General features: G+C 34.9%; 1 protein-coding gene across 8 annotated transcripts in view; it reads right to left on the bottom strand.

The window, feature by feature from the left end:
• Positions 1-15,818, bottom strand: part of ST7L (suppression of tumorigenicity 7 like) — a 70,729-nt gene that overhangs the window by 20,319 nt on the left and 34,592 nt on the right. For all 8 annotated transcript variants that reach the window (XR_004350375.1, XM_032634829.1, XM_032634838.1 and 5 more), the window contains 4 exons: positions 14,728-14,825; positions 14,182-14,296; positions 11,875-11,947; positions 10,840-10,942 (listed from right to left, as the gene is read on the bottom strand). Coding sequence is in view for 7 of the 8 variants with exons in the window: in XM_032634829.1 (XP_032490720.1) it covers positions 10,840-10,942; positions 11,875-11,947; positions 14,182-14,296; positions 14,728-14,825 (389 nt within the window). In the remaining variant the exon portion in view is untranslated. The remainder of the gene's footprint in view (positions 1-10,839; positions 10,943-11,874; positions 11,948-14,181; positions 14,297-14,727; positions 14,826-15,818) is intronic.

Below are 15,818 nucleotides of genomic sequence, written 5' to 3' on the forward strand. Positions count from 1 at the left end.
TAAAATTTAGAAGAATTTGGTGGTAGTATGCTAATAAAAAAAACCTTCAATGAAATATTGCAGCAAGCTACTGCTGGATCCTAAATTAAAGTTAGATAATACTATTCTAACTGATGTGTAAAGTGTCATACTAAGAACAATTACATCTATAGTAAATCATGGATATTTTTGGATTTAATATTTACGATTTCAATCATCTGTGCTATCTCTAAACATCCATGATTTATAAAGCCATAATTTTGCTAAGGAACAAATTTCAATCATTTGTGCTCTGAGGCTTGTACACACATGTGAGTAACTTACCAAATGAATAACCCTAGTTGAATCTTCAGCATCCATATCTCAGCAAGGTTCACGGCCCATCCTCATGTTCTCATTTCAGGAGTAAAATTATATGTTATACTGGTATTTCTCAACCCATGGAGATTCACAATGGTTTTGGACCATATTAATCAAGAATGTCAATGGCTTACTATAATAATAATGTTAAAGAATACTTTTTATAATAAAAAGATGAATTTTAAAATGTGCAAAGGACTTGGATATTTATCCAAAGAAGATATACAATCCCACTCCTGGGCATATATCCAGAGAAAACCATAATTAGAAAAGATCCATGCACCCCAACGTTCATTGCGGCACCATTTACAATAGCCAAGACATGGAAGCAACCTAAATGTCCACTGAGAGATGAATGCATAAAGAAGATGTGGTATATATACACAATGGAATATTATTCAGTCATAGAAAAAAATGAAATAATGCCATTTGCAGCAACATGGATTGACCAAGAGATTGTCATACTGAGTGAAGTAAGACAGAGAAAGACAAATATCATATAATATCGCTTATATGTGGAATCTAAAAAAAAATTGGTACAAATGAACTTATTTACAAAACAGAAATAGAGTCACAGACGTAGAAAACAAACTTATGGTTTCCAGGGGGGAACGGGGGGGAGGGACAAACTGGGAGATTGGGATTGAGATATATACACTACTATATATAAAATAAATACCTAATAAGTACCTACTGTATAGCACAGCGAACTCTACTCAATACTCTGTAATGGTCTATATGGGAAAATAATCTAAAAAAAAGTGGAGATATGTAAAACTGATTCACTTTACTGTGCACCTGAAACTAACAACATTGTAAATCAACTATACTCAATAAAAATTATTTTAAAAAATTTAAAAAAAGAAGATATACAAATGGCCAATAACCACATTAAAAGATGTTCAACATCATTAGTCATTAGGAAATGCAAATCAAAATCATGAGATGCCACTTCACACCTACTAGGACAACTATAGTCAAAACACAGACAATAACAACTGTTGGCACAGATGTACAGAAATTGTAACCCTCAAAAATTGCTGTAAATTTTTGGGAATTTTTTACATTGGGAATGTAAAATAGCACAGCCAACTTTGAAAAAGCTTGGCAGTCTCTCAATAAGTTAAGCATAGAGAATTACCATATGATCCATCAATTCCACTCCTAGGCATATACCCAAGAGAAGTGAAACCATGTGTCCACACAAAAGCTTGCACATGAATATTCACACCAGCATTATTCATAATAGCCAAAAAGTGGAACCAACCCAAATGCCCATCACCTGATGAATGGATAAACAAAATGTGGTATATCCATACAATGGATTACTACTCAGCCATAAAAAGAAAGGAAGTATTGATACCTGCTACCTTATGCTAAGTGAAAAGGCCACATAATATAATTCTAAATCTACAGAGACAGAAGGTAGATCTGTGTTGTCATGGATTTGGGGAGGAAGGAATGGGGAGTGACTGCTAATAGCTACAGGGTTTCTTTTGGGGGTAATAAAAATGTTCTAGAATCAGAGAGTGGTGATAATTACACAACCTTGTGAATATACTAAAAACCATTCAATTGTATACTTTAAAAGGGTGAATTATATTGTATATGAATTATTTTAATTAAAAAATACTTCTTGATGGTTGGATAATAAAAAAATGTGAGACACAAGAATGACTGAAACAGGATGCTATGGAATATTTAAAAAGTATGAAATATTTTCTACCGTAAAATTTTAAAAACCAACAATTTCTATAGTAGCTGAAAGATACATAATCTTTTTCTTGTTTGGTGACTAAAACAAAATGTTTATTGAACCAAAGCCATACCTAGGTAATGAAGAACAAGTCAAAAATCATGAAAACATGCTGTTCTAATTTTTTTACTATTACTATCACAGTTACTGTATACTGAATTCATTCAGTAGATTAAAAAAATCTGTAAAAGCAATCAATACTGATGAAACATCTAAAGCAAATTCATAGCCTGAAGAGATTTATGTGATCTTTTTCTACTGCACTTCTAATGGCTTCCAGCTTTAACAAATTGCACAACTCTAGACCTACAGCCATTTCTGTTGTAGTTATGTGGAAAGTAGCCAAAATAGTTCCTGCTAAAACAGCTTTACAATTTGTCATTTTACTGGTAAGATTCATAGAACATTTGAAAATTTGCAAAATAAATTTATAAGAATAAAAGAAGATTTAAATATATATATATATTTAAGTGTCACTGTTCATTAGGTTAAGTAAGTTATCATGACACATTGTTGAAGTCTGAGGAAGAAAACTCCTAAAGCCCTTTATGTTTGCTGGCTCCAGCGGAGAGAATCACAGAGACTATAATAGAAGAGAGAGGGGGAGAGAATATCTGTACCTACTTCATCACTTGCAAAAACAGCCACAAATTCCAGCGCTCTTCCAATTCATATAACACTAATGTTATTTAAGTGGGATATTATCCAAATTGTTGGAGCATAAAATTTACCCCCTAAAACCTTAATTTTTATCCTGTTTGGTAACACCCAGCTTAAACTGCCTATCCACAAACAATAACGTAAGGTTACGGAGCCATTCTACTCAGTTGGATATTCTGATAGAGTTGAATTGTCAACTGGTTTTGATATTTAGGTAAGGGGAAAAAATATACAAATTTCTACCTATAAATAAAAATGATTTTTTTTCAGGCAAGGCTTTACTGGGGCTAAAAATGATTTTCAAATATTGCAGTATATACATATTACATACTTATTAAATGTATATTTATATTTAATTAAATAACATATTCTACAGTTTTACTGACATATACTTTATATATCACAAAATTTACCATTTTAAGTATACAGTTCAATGATTTTTACTAAATTTTACAGTTGTGCAACCACCACCATAAAAAGTTCCCTCATGCCTGTTTGAAGTCAATCTCCACTCCTACCCACAGCCCCAGGGAACCACTGATCTGCCTTTTGTGTCTATAGTTTTACCTATTTCATAAATTTCATATAAATGGAATCATACAATATGCTGTCTTTTTTTTTTAAGGAAATATAATACACTCCTTGGCTCAACTGTAAGTATTGATGATAATTTATTTTTTTTAATATTTATTTAGTTATTTGGTTGTGCCAGGTCTTAGTTGTGGCAGGTGGGCTCCTTTAGTTGCATCAGGTGGGCTCCTTAGTTGCGACTTGCCGGCTCCTTAGTTGTGGCATGCAAACTCTTAGTTGCAGCATGCGTATGGGATCTAGTTCCCTGGCCAGGGATTGAACCTGGGCCCCCTGCATTGGGAGCACAGAGTCTTAACCACTGCGCCACTAGGGCAGTCCCCAATATGTTGTCTTTTTTTTTTTTAATTTAATTTTTGGCTGTGTTGGGTCTTCGTTGCTGCACGTGGGCTTTCTCTAGTGGCAAGCTGGGGCTATGCTTTGTTGCAGTGCGCAGGCTTCACATTGCAGTGGCTCTCTTTGTTGCAGAGCATGGGCTCTAGGCACACGGACTTCAGTAGTTGTGGCTCACAGGCTCTAGAGCGCAGGCTCAGTAGTTGTGGCACACGGGTTTAGTTGCTCCGCGGCATGTGGGATCTTCCCGGACCAGGGCTCAAAACCATATCCCCTGCATTGGCAGGCGGATTCTTAACCACTGCGCCACCAAGGAAGTCCCCAATATATTGTCTTTTGTGTCTTGTTTCTTGCACTTGGCATAAAGTATTTGAGGTTCATTTATGTTGTTGCATGTACTTATACTTCGTTCCTTTTTAGTGCTAAGAAGTGTTCCATTATGTGGATATATCACCATTTATTTATTCATTCACCTATCTTTGGACTGTTTCAAATTTTTTGCTATTGTGAATAATATTGCTATGAACACTTTCATACAATTATTTTTTTTTTTTTTTTTTTTTTTTTTTTATTTGCGGTACGCAGGCCTCTCACTGTTGTGGCCTCTCCCGTTGCGGAGCACAGGCTCCGGACGCACAGGCTCAGCGGCCATGGCTCACGGGCCCAGCCGCTCCGCGGCATGTGGGATCTTCCCGGACCGGGGCACGAACCCGCGTCCCCTGCATCGGCAGGCGGACTCTCAACCACTGCGCCACCAGGGAAGCCCCATACAAGTCTTTGTATAGGCATATGTTTTCATTGCTCTTGGGTAAATATCTAGGAATGGAATTGATGGATCATATGGTAAGTATATGTTTAACTACACAACTGTTTTCCAAAGTAGCTATACTATTTTAATGCCTGGGAGCAATATATGCATTTTCTCTACATTCTTGCCAACACCTGATATTGTAAGTCTATGTGAGTATAGCCATTCTAGTGGATATAAAGTAGTATCACACTGTGGTTCTAATTTGTGTTTTCCCAATGACTAATGATGCTGAGTATCTTTTTATGTGCCTTCTTTGATAGCTAATTCATAAACCTTCTTTGATGAAGTGACTATTCAAGTCCTTTGTCCATGTTTTAATTGAGTTGTTTGTCCTATTATTACTGAGTTATAAAAGTTCTTTATAAGTTCTGGATACCAAACTTTAAGAGATAAATGACCTGCAGTCATTTGGCTTATCTTTCCGTTTTGTTAATGATAACTTTTGAAGAGCAAACATTTTAAGAAGTCCAATCTATCAGTTTTTTTTTTATTGATCATGCTTTTGAAGAAATCTTTGCCTAACTCAAGTTCTGTTTCCTTCTAGAATTTTTATAATTTTACCTCTTACATTTAGATCTCTGATCCATTTTGAGTTAATTTTTTATTTGGCATGAGGAGAGGGTCTAGGTTGTTTGTTTGTTTTTCATATAGATGCCTGATTTTCCCAGCACCATTTGTTGAAAAGATTATCATTTCCCCATTGAATTGCATTGGAACTCTTGTTGAAAGTCAACTGACCAAAATTATGTGAGTTTATTTCAGGATTCTCTATTGTCTTTCACTGATCTACATTTCAACCTTCATGCCAATATTATATTATCTTAATTACCGTAGCTTTAAAAATGTCTTGAAATTGGGTAGTATAAGTCCCTCTAACCTTACTGTTCTTTCTCAAAACGGTTTTGGCTATTCTAGATCCTTTGCATTTCCATATAAATTTTAGAATGAGCTTGTCAGTTTTTTTGTTTTGTTTTTTGGGGTTTTTTTTTTTTGTGGTACGTGGGCCTCTCATTGTTGTGGCCTCTGCCGTTGTGGAGCACAGGCTCCAGACGCACAGGCTCAGCGGCCATGGCTCACAGGCCCAGCCACTCTGCGGCATGTGGGATCTTCCCGGACCGGGGCATGAACTTGTGTCCCCTGCATTGGCAGGCGGACTCTCAACCACTGCGCCACCAGGGAAGCCCAAGCTTGTCAGTTTTTACAAACAAGTCTACTATGATTTTAATAGGAATTGCATTTAATCTACAGATCAATTTGGAGAGATCTTAACAATAATTAGTCTTCTAATCCACAAACATGGTATATATCTCCATTTATTTAGGTCTTCTTTAATTTCTCTCAGAAGTATTTTGGAGTATTTCACTATATGTGTGTGTAGGTTTTTAAACTCAAAAGAAGCATCACTAAAAGCATCACAGATTATTTAGACAGATTCAATATGAAGGTTAATATATATTACATATCCAACAATTTAATTTTATAATTTGGGCAATGCCTGGGATTTCCGCTACCCTCCCCTCACCCATTGTGGCTCTGGCAGTAGTTTTGAAAACCAATGCACAATGTACACCATCAGAATTGTTACTGCTAAAACTGACAAAGGACTAATCTTCAAAATACACAAGCAGCTCATGCAGCTCAATATCAAAAAAAACAAGCAACCCAATCCAAAAATAGACATTTCTCCAAAGAAGATATACAGATTGCCAACAAACACATGAAAGGATGATCAGCATCACTAATCATTAGAGAAATGCAAATCAAAACTACAATGAGATATCATCTCACACTGGTCAGAATGGCCATCATCAAAAAATCTAGAAACAGTAAATGCTGGAGAGGGTGTGGAGAAAAGGGAACACTCTTGCACTGCTGGTGGAAATGTAAATTGATACAGTCACTATGGAGAAGAGTACGGAGGTTCCTTAAAAAACTAAAAACAGAACTACCATACAACCCAGCAATCCCACTACTGGGCATATACCCTGCAAAAACCATAATTCAAAAAAAGTCACGTACCACAATGTTCACTGCAGCTCTATTTACAATAGCCAGGACATGGAAGCAACCTAAGTGTCCATCGACAGATGAATGGGTAAAGAAGATGTGGCACATATATACAATGGACTATTACTCAGCCATAAAAAGGAACGAAATTGAGTTATTTGTAGTGAGGTGGATGGACCTAGAGTCTGTCATAGAGTTAAGTAAGTCAGCAAGAGAAAAACAAATACTGTATGCTAACACATATATATGGAATCTAAAAAAAAATGGTTCTGAAGAACCTAGGGGCAGAACAGGAATAAAAATGCAGACGTAGAGAATGGACTTGAGGACACGGGGAGGGGGAAGGGTAAGCTGCGATGAAGTGAGAGAGTGGCATGGACATATATACACTACCAAATGTAAAATACATAGCTAGTGGGAAGCAGCTGCATAGCACAGGGAGATCAGCTCTGTGCTTTGCAACCACCTACAGGGATGGGATAGGGAGGGTGGGAGGGAGATGCAAGAGGGAGGGGATATGGGGATATATATATATGTATATGTATAGCTGATTCACTTTGTTATAAAGCAGAAACTAACACACCATTGTAAAGTAATTATACTCCAATAAAGATGTTAAAAAAAAAAAAGAATTGTTACTGCTGAGAATACATTTTACGTAAGAGGGTTTTTAAAGCAGAAAAGAACAACCACAGGGAACAGACAATCCCGATTTTGTTATTTTGAGTGGGAATTAAATAAATTTTTTAGATATCAATGGTGTATTTAATTTGAATAGTTCTGATTAATAACTGCTGCTTATCTTCTCACACAAGGAACAGATTTCCACACCATCCTGGGTACTAACAATAACAACCACTTCTGTAAAGCTTACTACGTGTTAGGTACTCTTCTAAGCACTTTAAAGATATGCACTCATTTAATCTTAATAACAACTCTAAGAGGTAGGGAATATTATCCCCAGCTTACACATGAGGAAACTCAAGTCTAGAGAAGTTAAGTAACTTGTCCAAGGTAATAGAAGTAGTGGAGCCAGAATTCAAATGTAGGCAGTTTAGTTGCTGAATCCATTCTCTTAACCACTCTGCAGCAAGAGAGAGCAGAGCATTTCATATACAAGTATTTTTAGACCTCTGCTTCCAGTAATGGAAGACTGGGTAACTCAGATGAACCCTCCCAGACAGCTAGAAAAGCTGTCGATTTTAAAAAATTGAATTAAATACAGATAATTAACAAAGGGTAGAGAATTACCAGGCCACAGTCTAAAGATGGCAGAGAGCAGAGAAGTAAGCCACACCTGGGGCTTCTTTCACTATAGGGACATTTGACAATTCTGGAAAAGATAGCTAGGAGGCTGTTCAGTATTTTTGCCAGTTTCATAAGGCTACTGGAACAAAAGTTGAAGTCCAAGTCCTGTCAAGAGTGAGAGCCTGGCAAAACCCTCAGGATTGGACTGGGACTCTGAAAGCTGCATCTTAGGAATAAGGGTGAACCAGAAATAAACTGAAACTTTCATGGACTGCAGTCCAGTTTCAAGTCATCCGGGTAGACCAGAAAATTTCAATCCCTGAAACTGAATTAAGGTGATCCTGTCCTACCAATGCTTCTTCCAGGCATCTAAGGGCAAGGAAAATCCTCTATGAAGGGATATAATATTATCTGAGATTTTAAGCTATTTCTACAATTTTTCAAATAAAGTATCTGGCACATAGTGAAAGAAAATCAGGCATAAGAGAAAAGACGATATGAACATGATGCAGCAGAAAAAAACATGTTAAAAACAGAAACAGGGACGTTCTAGATATTGGGATTATCAGAGAAAGACTTTAAGATAACTACTTTATTTTCAAAGAGATAACAGATTATATTTAAACTTTTGGCAGAGAATTCAAACCTATAAATAATACGAGAGATGTGAAAAATAAATAGAAATTCAAGAATTAAAAAATGTTTCAAAGGGGTGAAATCACACAGTGTATGTTCTCTGGCCACAATGCAATTACGTCAGAAATCATTGATAAAAAGATAATTTTCATATGTTTTAAAATTAAGAAATACATATCTAAATGGAATAAATATACCTCTAAATCAAAGAGGAATAGTGGAAATTAGAAAATATTTTTGAACTAAATTATAAAAAAAATAATGCTATAGTATGCAGTTAAAATTGTACTTAGAGAGAGGTTTATAGACTTAAATGGATATGTTAGAAGAAGAAACATTAAAAATTAATGAGTTAAATACCTTATAAGAAGATACAAGAGGGACTTCCCTGGTGGTTCAGTGGTTAAGAATCCACCTGCCAGAGCAGGGGACACAGGTTTGTGCCCTGGTCCAGGAAGATCCCATATGCCACAGAGCAACTAAGCCCGTGTGCCACAACTACTGAGCCTGTGCTCTAGAGCCTGCGAGCCACAACTACTGAGCCCATGTGCCACAGCTACTGAAGCCCGTGCACCTAGAGCCTGTGCTCTGCAACAAGAGAAGCCACTGCAATGAGAAGCCCGCACACCGCAACGAAGAGTAGCCCCCACTCGCCAAACTAGAGAAAACCCACACGCAGCAACAAAGACCCAACACAGCCAAAAATAAGTAATTAAAAAAAAAAGAAGATACAAGAATTAAAAAAAATAATATGGGGCCAAAGAAAGTTGAAAGAAGGCTGTAAAGAGCAGAAATGAATGAACCAGAAAACAAACAGTAGAGAAGATCAACAAAGCCAGAGGCTGGTTCTTCACAAAGACTAATAAAATTGATAAATCCCTGAGGAATCCAATAGAGGGGCAAAAAGAAAGGTAGCCAGTGTTATGAATTAAAAAATGGATGTTACAACTGATTCTGCACATATTAACAAGCTAATAAAAGGATTTTATGAAATCTTTATGCCAATAAATTTGAAATTTTTGATGTAATAAATTCCTAGAAAAATACAACTTACCAAAAGCTAACACAAGAAGAAACAAGAAATGTGAATAGTTATGGAATGGTTTAAAAAATTGAATTTGTAATTAAACTATTAAAGATATGAAATTTGTAATGAAAATTCTTCTCACAAAGAAAAATCCAAAATCAGACAGCTTTATCAGCAAATTCTTCCAATCACTGAAGGCAGAAATAATTCTAATTTTTACACAAATTATTCCAGAGAATGATAAAAGAGGGACAATTCCTTAACCTGTTTTATAAAGCCAGCAATAAAGGAAAAGTATAGACTAAAAATATAAGAAAAGAAGGAAAAACATAATTAATAAACATAATTAATGTCAGAATGGTGGTTAAGTTTAGGCAGGAGGGAAGAAGTTGTAATTGGGAAAGGGCAGGTGGGTTTCTGGGGGCTGACAATGTTGTTTCTTGACCTCAGTGGTAGTTTCCACTCATTTGCTTTATAATAAGTCATTAAGACACACATCTCTGTTTTTTACACTTTGCTGTATATATATTACAATTCACACTAAAATTTTTATTGAAATTTATGGGACCAGTTTCACTTAATGAGAGAATGGCATAAATATTTGTTGACTCTCATCCTTAGATTTCAGTAATATTCTTGACTCTGTCTTTACTTACTCTAACAGACTTACAACTTGCATTTCTTGGAGATTATTTTTTAGAGGTTAATCCTTTAATGTTTACTAGTTTCCAAATTCCACTAACATATTATACTGGAATCAACAGTTACAATTACTCTTTTAAATAAAGGCATATTCTTGAATACTCTATACTCCCTAACTTGGGGCATTGTTTTTAAAATCCAAAATTTCATCTTGGGTTATAACACACAAAGATTAACCAATGATCTGTATGTCTGCAAGGTGTACAATATTAAGACAAATGAGATGAGTACAGTTCATCTGGGACTAAATAAACATCAACTCAGCAGTTTTTCTGGGAACTTTCACATCTGTTTCCTAACACTGATTATTTTAATCTATTTGTCTTCAGTCTTTGTCTACCCAGCCCTCATTCAAAAGCATCTGTCTAGATGTAAATAGCTTTTATAGTAACAGGATATTTGATTTAATGATCTGAAATATGAATGATCTTTTATTAGGACCAAGCCATTTTATTTCTTCTCTATAACCATAGTAAAAGGAACAGCTAAGTGAACATATTGTACATCAAATTTTATTTTGACAGCAATTATAATGCCTATACTGAAATACTGCTCCTATCCACCTTTCTAAATTCTTTTTAACATCCCCTTTAGGGTAAACACTAAGCATCAAAATAAAGCAGACTAAAACAATTCTGCCTCAAATTATGGAGACCCAAACTTTGGTCTATACACTGTTACCAATTTGATTAACTTAAATAAAAGTAGTATTTCTATCATAAAGTTTCTTACTTTTGGAACATGAGGATTAAATTCCACAGCTCTATGAATTGCTTCCACAGCATTAATTTCTGCTGTGCTTAACCCTCTTCTGGAGGCTGTTTCTGGAGAAAATCTGTAAGAAAACCACAAAATGAAGAAATAAATATTTAAATAAATAAGTATTTTAATCAATTAATTAACTGAGATCGTAATCTAGCCCCCTAAATCAGAGGTTTCTGGTGATGGCTAAAGTCAAAGCCAAATGGCTACTAAACATAAAAGTAAAGCCTTTGGTTCAACACATAAAGGAAGGCAGCACAAGAAATGGAAATATTCAAGTTAAGGTGAAGAAAGCCTTCAGAAGTCCATTAAAGGCACACTTTGGGCAAAGTAATAAAATAAGAAATGCCACACAGGGACATCTAGAGAATCTCATGAAATAGAAGTACATTCTTATCAAATTTTCACTGTTCACAGACTGTGAACAGTCCATTCTAATTCATATCAAGCCACAGTAATCTAAGGTGAAAGAAAGCAGTTGCCATTTGGTTGGTTTATGAATAACTTACCTGTGGAATAAAGAGAAATTCATTAAGGACAGCCAAAAATACAAGGAAATCAGAATAACTCAGAATTATAATCTCAAAACAGGTAACATGAAACCTATTTCCCTACCACATATCTTACCATTACCGTCATAGCTACTATGTACTGGATATACTTTCTATCTAGCATTGCTTTGGGCATTTAACACATATAATCCTCACACAACCACCCTACAGTATTATTCTCATTTTACAGATAACAAAGAAACTCAAACTCATTAACTTGACCAAAGTTCCATAGCTGGTATGCTGTAGACTTTGAATTTGAATCCAAGTTTACTTAGCTCTAAAAACCTTGCTCTTTCCACTACACATAGTAAGAAGCTTCTAAGCCCCATAAGATCAAGGGTTATTCAGCAGGAAGTAGGGGGGAAAAAAGCATTGTTTAAAGTCAGTGGATGAAAAACAATATTGAGTTTAGCAGTCTTTCTAAACTATTATAGTTTTCATAACTACTTACTTATCTGAAACAGTCCTTGTCTTCAATAGTGCTGCTGTATAACAGATGGCTGCTGACTTTGGAAGGCTTATATCTATAATAATAATTTTTAATTTAGGTAAGAATCACAAAAATATCTTAAGACAATTTCTAATAAGAATAATTCATAGTTCTAATTCAATGGATATAATATAGTAGTAAAAGCACATGGACATATAATTGGAAAACCTGAGTCTGGATCTTGATTCTACTATTTACCAGCTATGCATCCTTGAACTAGCACAACTTCTTTAACCTCAGTTTTCCCAAAATAGAGAAATGGTACTTTTCTAGCAGAGATTAAATTAAACCATGTCTGTGAAAGCCCTCATACAATGGTAAAAAGTACTCAACAAATGCTTATAAGAAGCTGCTTATAATAATACTATCCAAGGAAAAAGCCATTGTATAGATAGAACTATGTAAAAACTCCACCTATTCACAGAGAAAAACTAAGATTAAGAAAAAAAAAATTAACACATATAATAAAGTCCCACCAGGGACTTCCCTGGTGGCCCAGTGGGTAAGACTCCGCACTCCCAATGCAGGGGGCCTGGGTTCAATCCCTGGTTGGGGAACTAGATGCCACAAGCTTGCCGCAACTAAGAGTGCACATGCTGCAACTAAGAGGCCCACATGCCACAACTAAAGATCCTGCGTGACACAATGCAGATCCCACATGCCGTGACTGAGACCCGGCACAGCCTAAATAAATAAATGTTAAAAAAAATTAATAGTAGTTAAGTCCAGGTGATATAATCATGGGTGGTTTTCATTTTTTTCTTCTTCCGGTGTTTTTGCATTTTCTAAATTTTCTTAAATGATGATTTTTTATAAAATAAAAAGAAATTAAGAACTACAATGAAATTAATTATATGAGTTATTTCTTAAAGAATGACCAAAATAATGTTATTGGCAGAGTAAGACTACAGAACTCTCTTTCCAGATTCCAGAGTTATACCAGCAAATGGAGAACTAAAGAAGTAAACTTGCTTTTAACTTTTTCAGGATTCTAGAAGGGTAAAAACTGGGGACTCATAAAAATAACTGAAAATACAGAAGCATATCCAAGTTGCTAGTTTTATTTTATTTTTAATGAATAGGTCCTATCTGATTTTTCATATTCAGTCCCTAAGCTTGTTCATCATAAGTATCATAAGCAGGCCATGCATCTGATAAGTAACATATGGAAAGAATTTCTCACAAATTTCTCCATGAGCCTGTACTACTCTAAAGCACTTCCTAAGAATTCCAGATGTTTAAAAGAAATAAACTTCTCTTTCCAAGTGTAACAAATTTCAAACTTTCCAAGTCATGGAGATTCCCAAGCTAATGGGTAGGAGCTTACAACAGGAGAGTGTGAATAAGTGACTTAAATGTGTTCTAATACAGTGAAAGATATGACCAGAAATATTATGCTAGTTAGGATGTTTCCAGCTTGGGGTTAAAAGCTGATGCCTCACTCAGAATGAGGAGAAAGGCTATGCTTCTCAAAAATTCTCCCAACTCCATTTGTGGTAAACTGGAACTGTTATCGTATAATAATAAAAATAGCCAACATATATTGACTTCTTACTTACTGTTGGGAGACTAGTAAACAAACAAATGGAATACCTAAGTTTAAGTTCAAGCTTGCCACTTACTGGCTAGAAGACCTTACCCAATCACTTAACCTTCTTCTACTCCAGTTTTCTTATTTACTAACCGGAAACAGTAAAAATATTGTACTTGTCCTACCACCTCACAAGATTGTTATAAGGATCAGATGAGATAATAAATTATACTTTGTAACTAAAAAGCATCGTAAAATGTTATTCTGAGTTACTCTTATATATACTCTAAGCAACTTCTGTTAGCCTTCCCTGCCACTCCAAAACAAATGAAGTGCATAGCACCCCATACTTTTCTATTACCCCACCTAACACGCTATGCCTCAATATAACTACTATTCATTTGTCTGTATGTTCCACTAAACAGTAAATTCTATGAGGGCTAAGTCCATGTCTTCTTATTCACCACTGTATTCCAAGCGCCTCACTCACATTAGGCGCTCAATAAAAAAATGAATATATCTTGAGAGAAGGAAAGTTCCTCCTTGCAGACTTTTGCTACCAAAAGTACTGATAAAGAAGATACTTAATAGCAACTTATATCCACAGATACTAGATACTGACTGGTAAGAATGCAAAGAGAAAATCACAGAAATACCAGAGTAGGATCACATTTATGATTACTTAATAGAAAAAAAATACTTTAACCATGCTATTAACTAAGAGAATTATCACTCACCATCATATTTTGCTAGAACTGCTTGGACATCTGCATAGGCCTGTAATTCTAAAAGTGATTCTAGGAGATTTTCATGGATGTTCAACATGGTAAGAGGGGGAAATTCTTTCATCAACTGTATATTAAAAAGAAAAAAGATTAAAATTATACAAAAGGAACTCAGAGCTGAATCAAATTCACTGAGGTAGAAATTCTTTTGTTTCTTAAAACTGTGGAGACTCAACCTCTAAGAAATCTATGTATATTAAATAAATATCTTGTTATAAAACTATCAATTAAAAAAACAGTGATTCTGGGGAATTTCTTGACGGTCCAGTGGTTAGGATTCGGCACTTTCTCTGCTGGGGCCCGGGGTTCAATCCCTGGTCAAGGAACTAAGACCCCGCAAGCTGGGCAGCATGGCCAATCAATCAATCAATCAATCAATGTTAAAAAAAAAAAAAAAGGAAAACACATAGTGATTCTGCATTAACTTAACTGGCAACTTAAAACACATTCTGTTTTTGAAGGAATAAAGATAAAGGTTGAGTCATCAAATTTACTTACATCTCTCATTATTTTTACTGCTTCTCTTATTCTTCCTAATTTTCTTGCACACATTGCCAGTCTTCTTTTAATATACACCAGTACATTGGTATCTCTCCCTATTTAGAAAAACAACAAATGACACAAACTATCACTTTTATATTATGACCTGCTACTTCATTAACATATTACCTGTTAATTTTATTTGCTTACCTTGGGAGGTTCAATTAAAATTAAATTGTGTCAGAATGGAAGAATATTAATAATAGTTGAATTTGGGTGATGAACAATGAACGAAGGTTCATTATACTGCTCTATTTTTATAGATGTTTGAAGTTTTTTATATTAAAAGCTTAAAAAATATATAGAGAGAGAATTACTTTTGCCTCTAACATTAAGTAATCGGAGTACAGTATATATAAAGTAATTTGTGTATACTTGGCAAGTAGATTTTACTATTGAAAGACATACATTAATAGGAAGAAATAACATTATTAAGTTTCTGCATAAATAATCTACTATTTTAATATTCTCTATTATCTTAGCTGACAAACAAAAGATATTCAAAACAAAATTTCCATGCTAGCATAAATTTTTGGTCAACAGCAAGTAACTAACAAACTACAAAACTACTTCTAGAAAGGGCTAACAAATATTTCTGGAACTATCTCATAACTATATCTGAGATTATACAAGGACAAATGGCATGACTTTTTTACAGATGTTTCATTAGTTCCAGACTGCAAAATTACATATTCCCACAGTTGTGTGTTATAACAACACGCATTAACGAAACATACTATATACATCAATATTTAGTTTAGAGAGAAAACATTATCCTAATTTTAATTTACACAAACAAAAGATTTAGAACTTAACTCCAGGAGATAATGCATTATATAAACATATTTCAATTTATTGCCCATTATCTGCCAAAATCATGAAACTAAAGCCCTCTGGCCACACAAAATAGCAGGAAGCAGCAGCATTACAGATTCTAATATCTTTGGTAAAAGTGTCTCGATCACAACTGGGAGAGTATGCCTGAGAGTGGAAAGAAAGGACCTCAGCTGCTATGGCCCATATGGTCTCAAACACATCATGGAGAAAAA

This window comes from Phocoena sinus, chromosome 1 (assembly GCF_008692025.1).
Source record: "Phocoena sinus isolate mPhoSin1 chromosome 1, mPhoSin1.pri, whole genome shotgun sequence".
Taxonomy (NCBI): Eukaryota; Metazoa; Chordata; class Mammalia; order Artiodactyla; family Phocoenidae; genus Phocoena; species Phocoena sinus.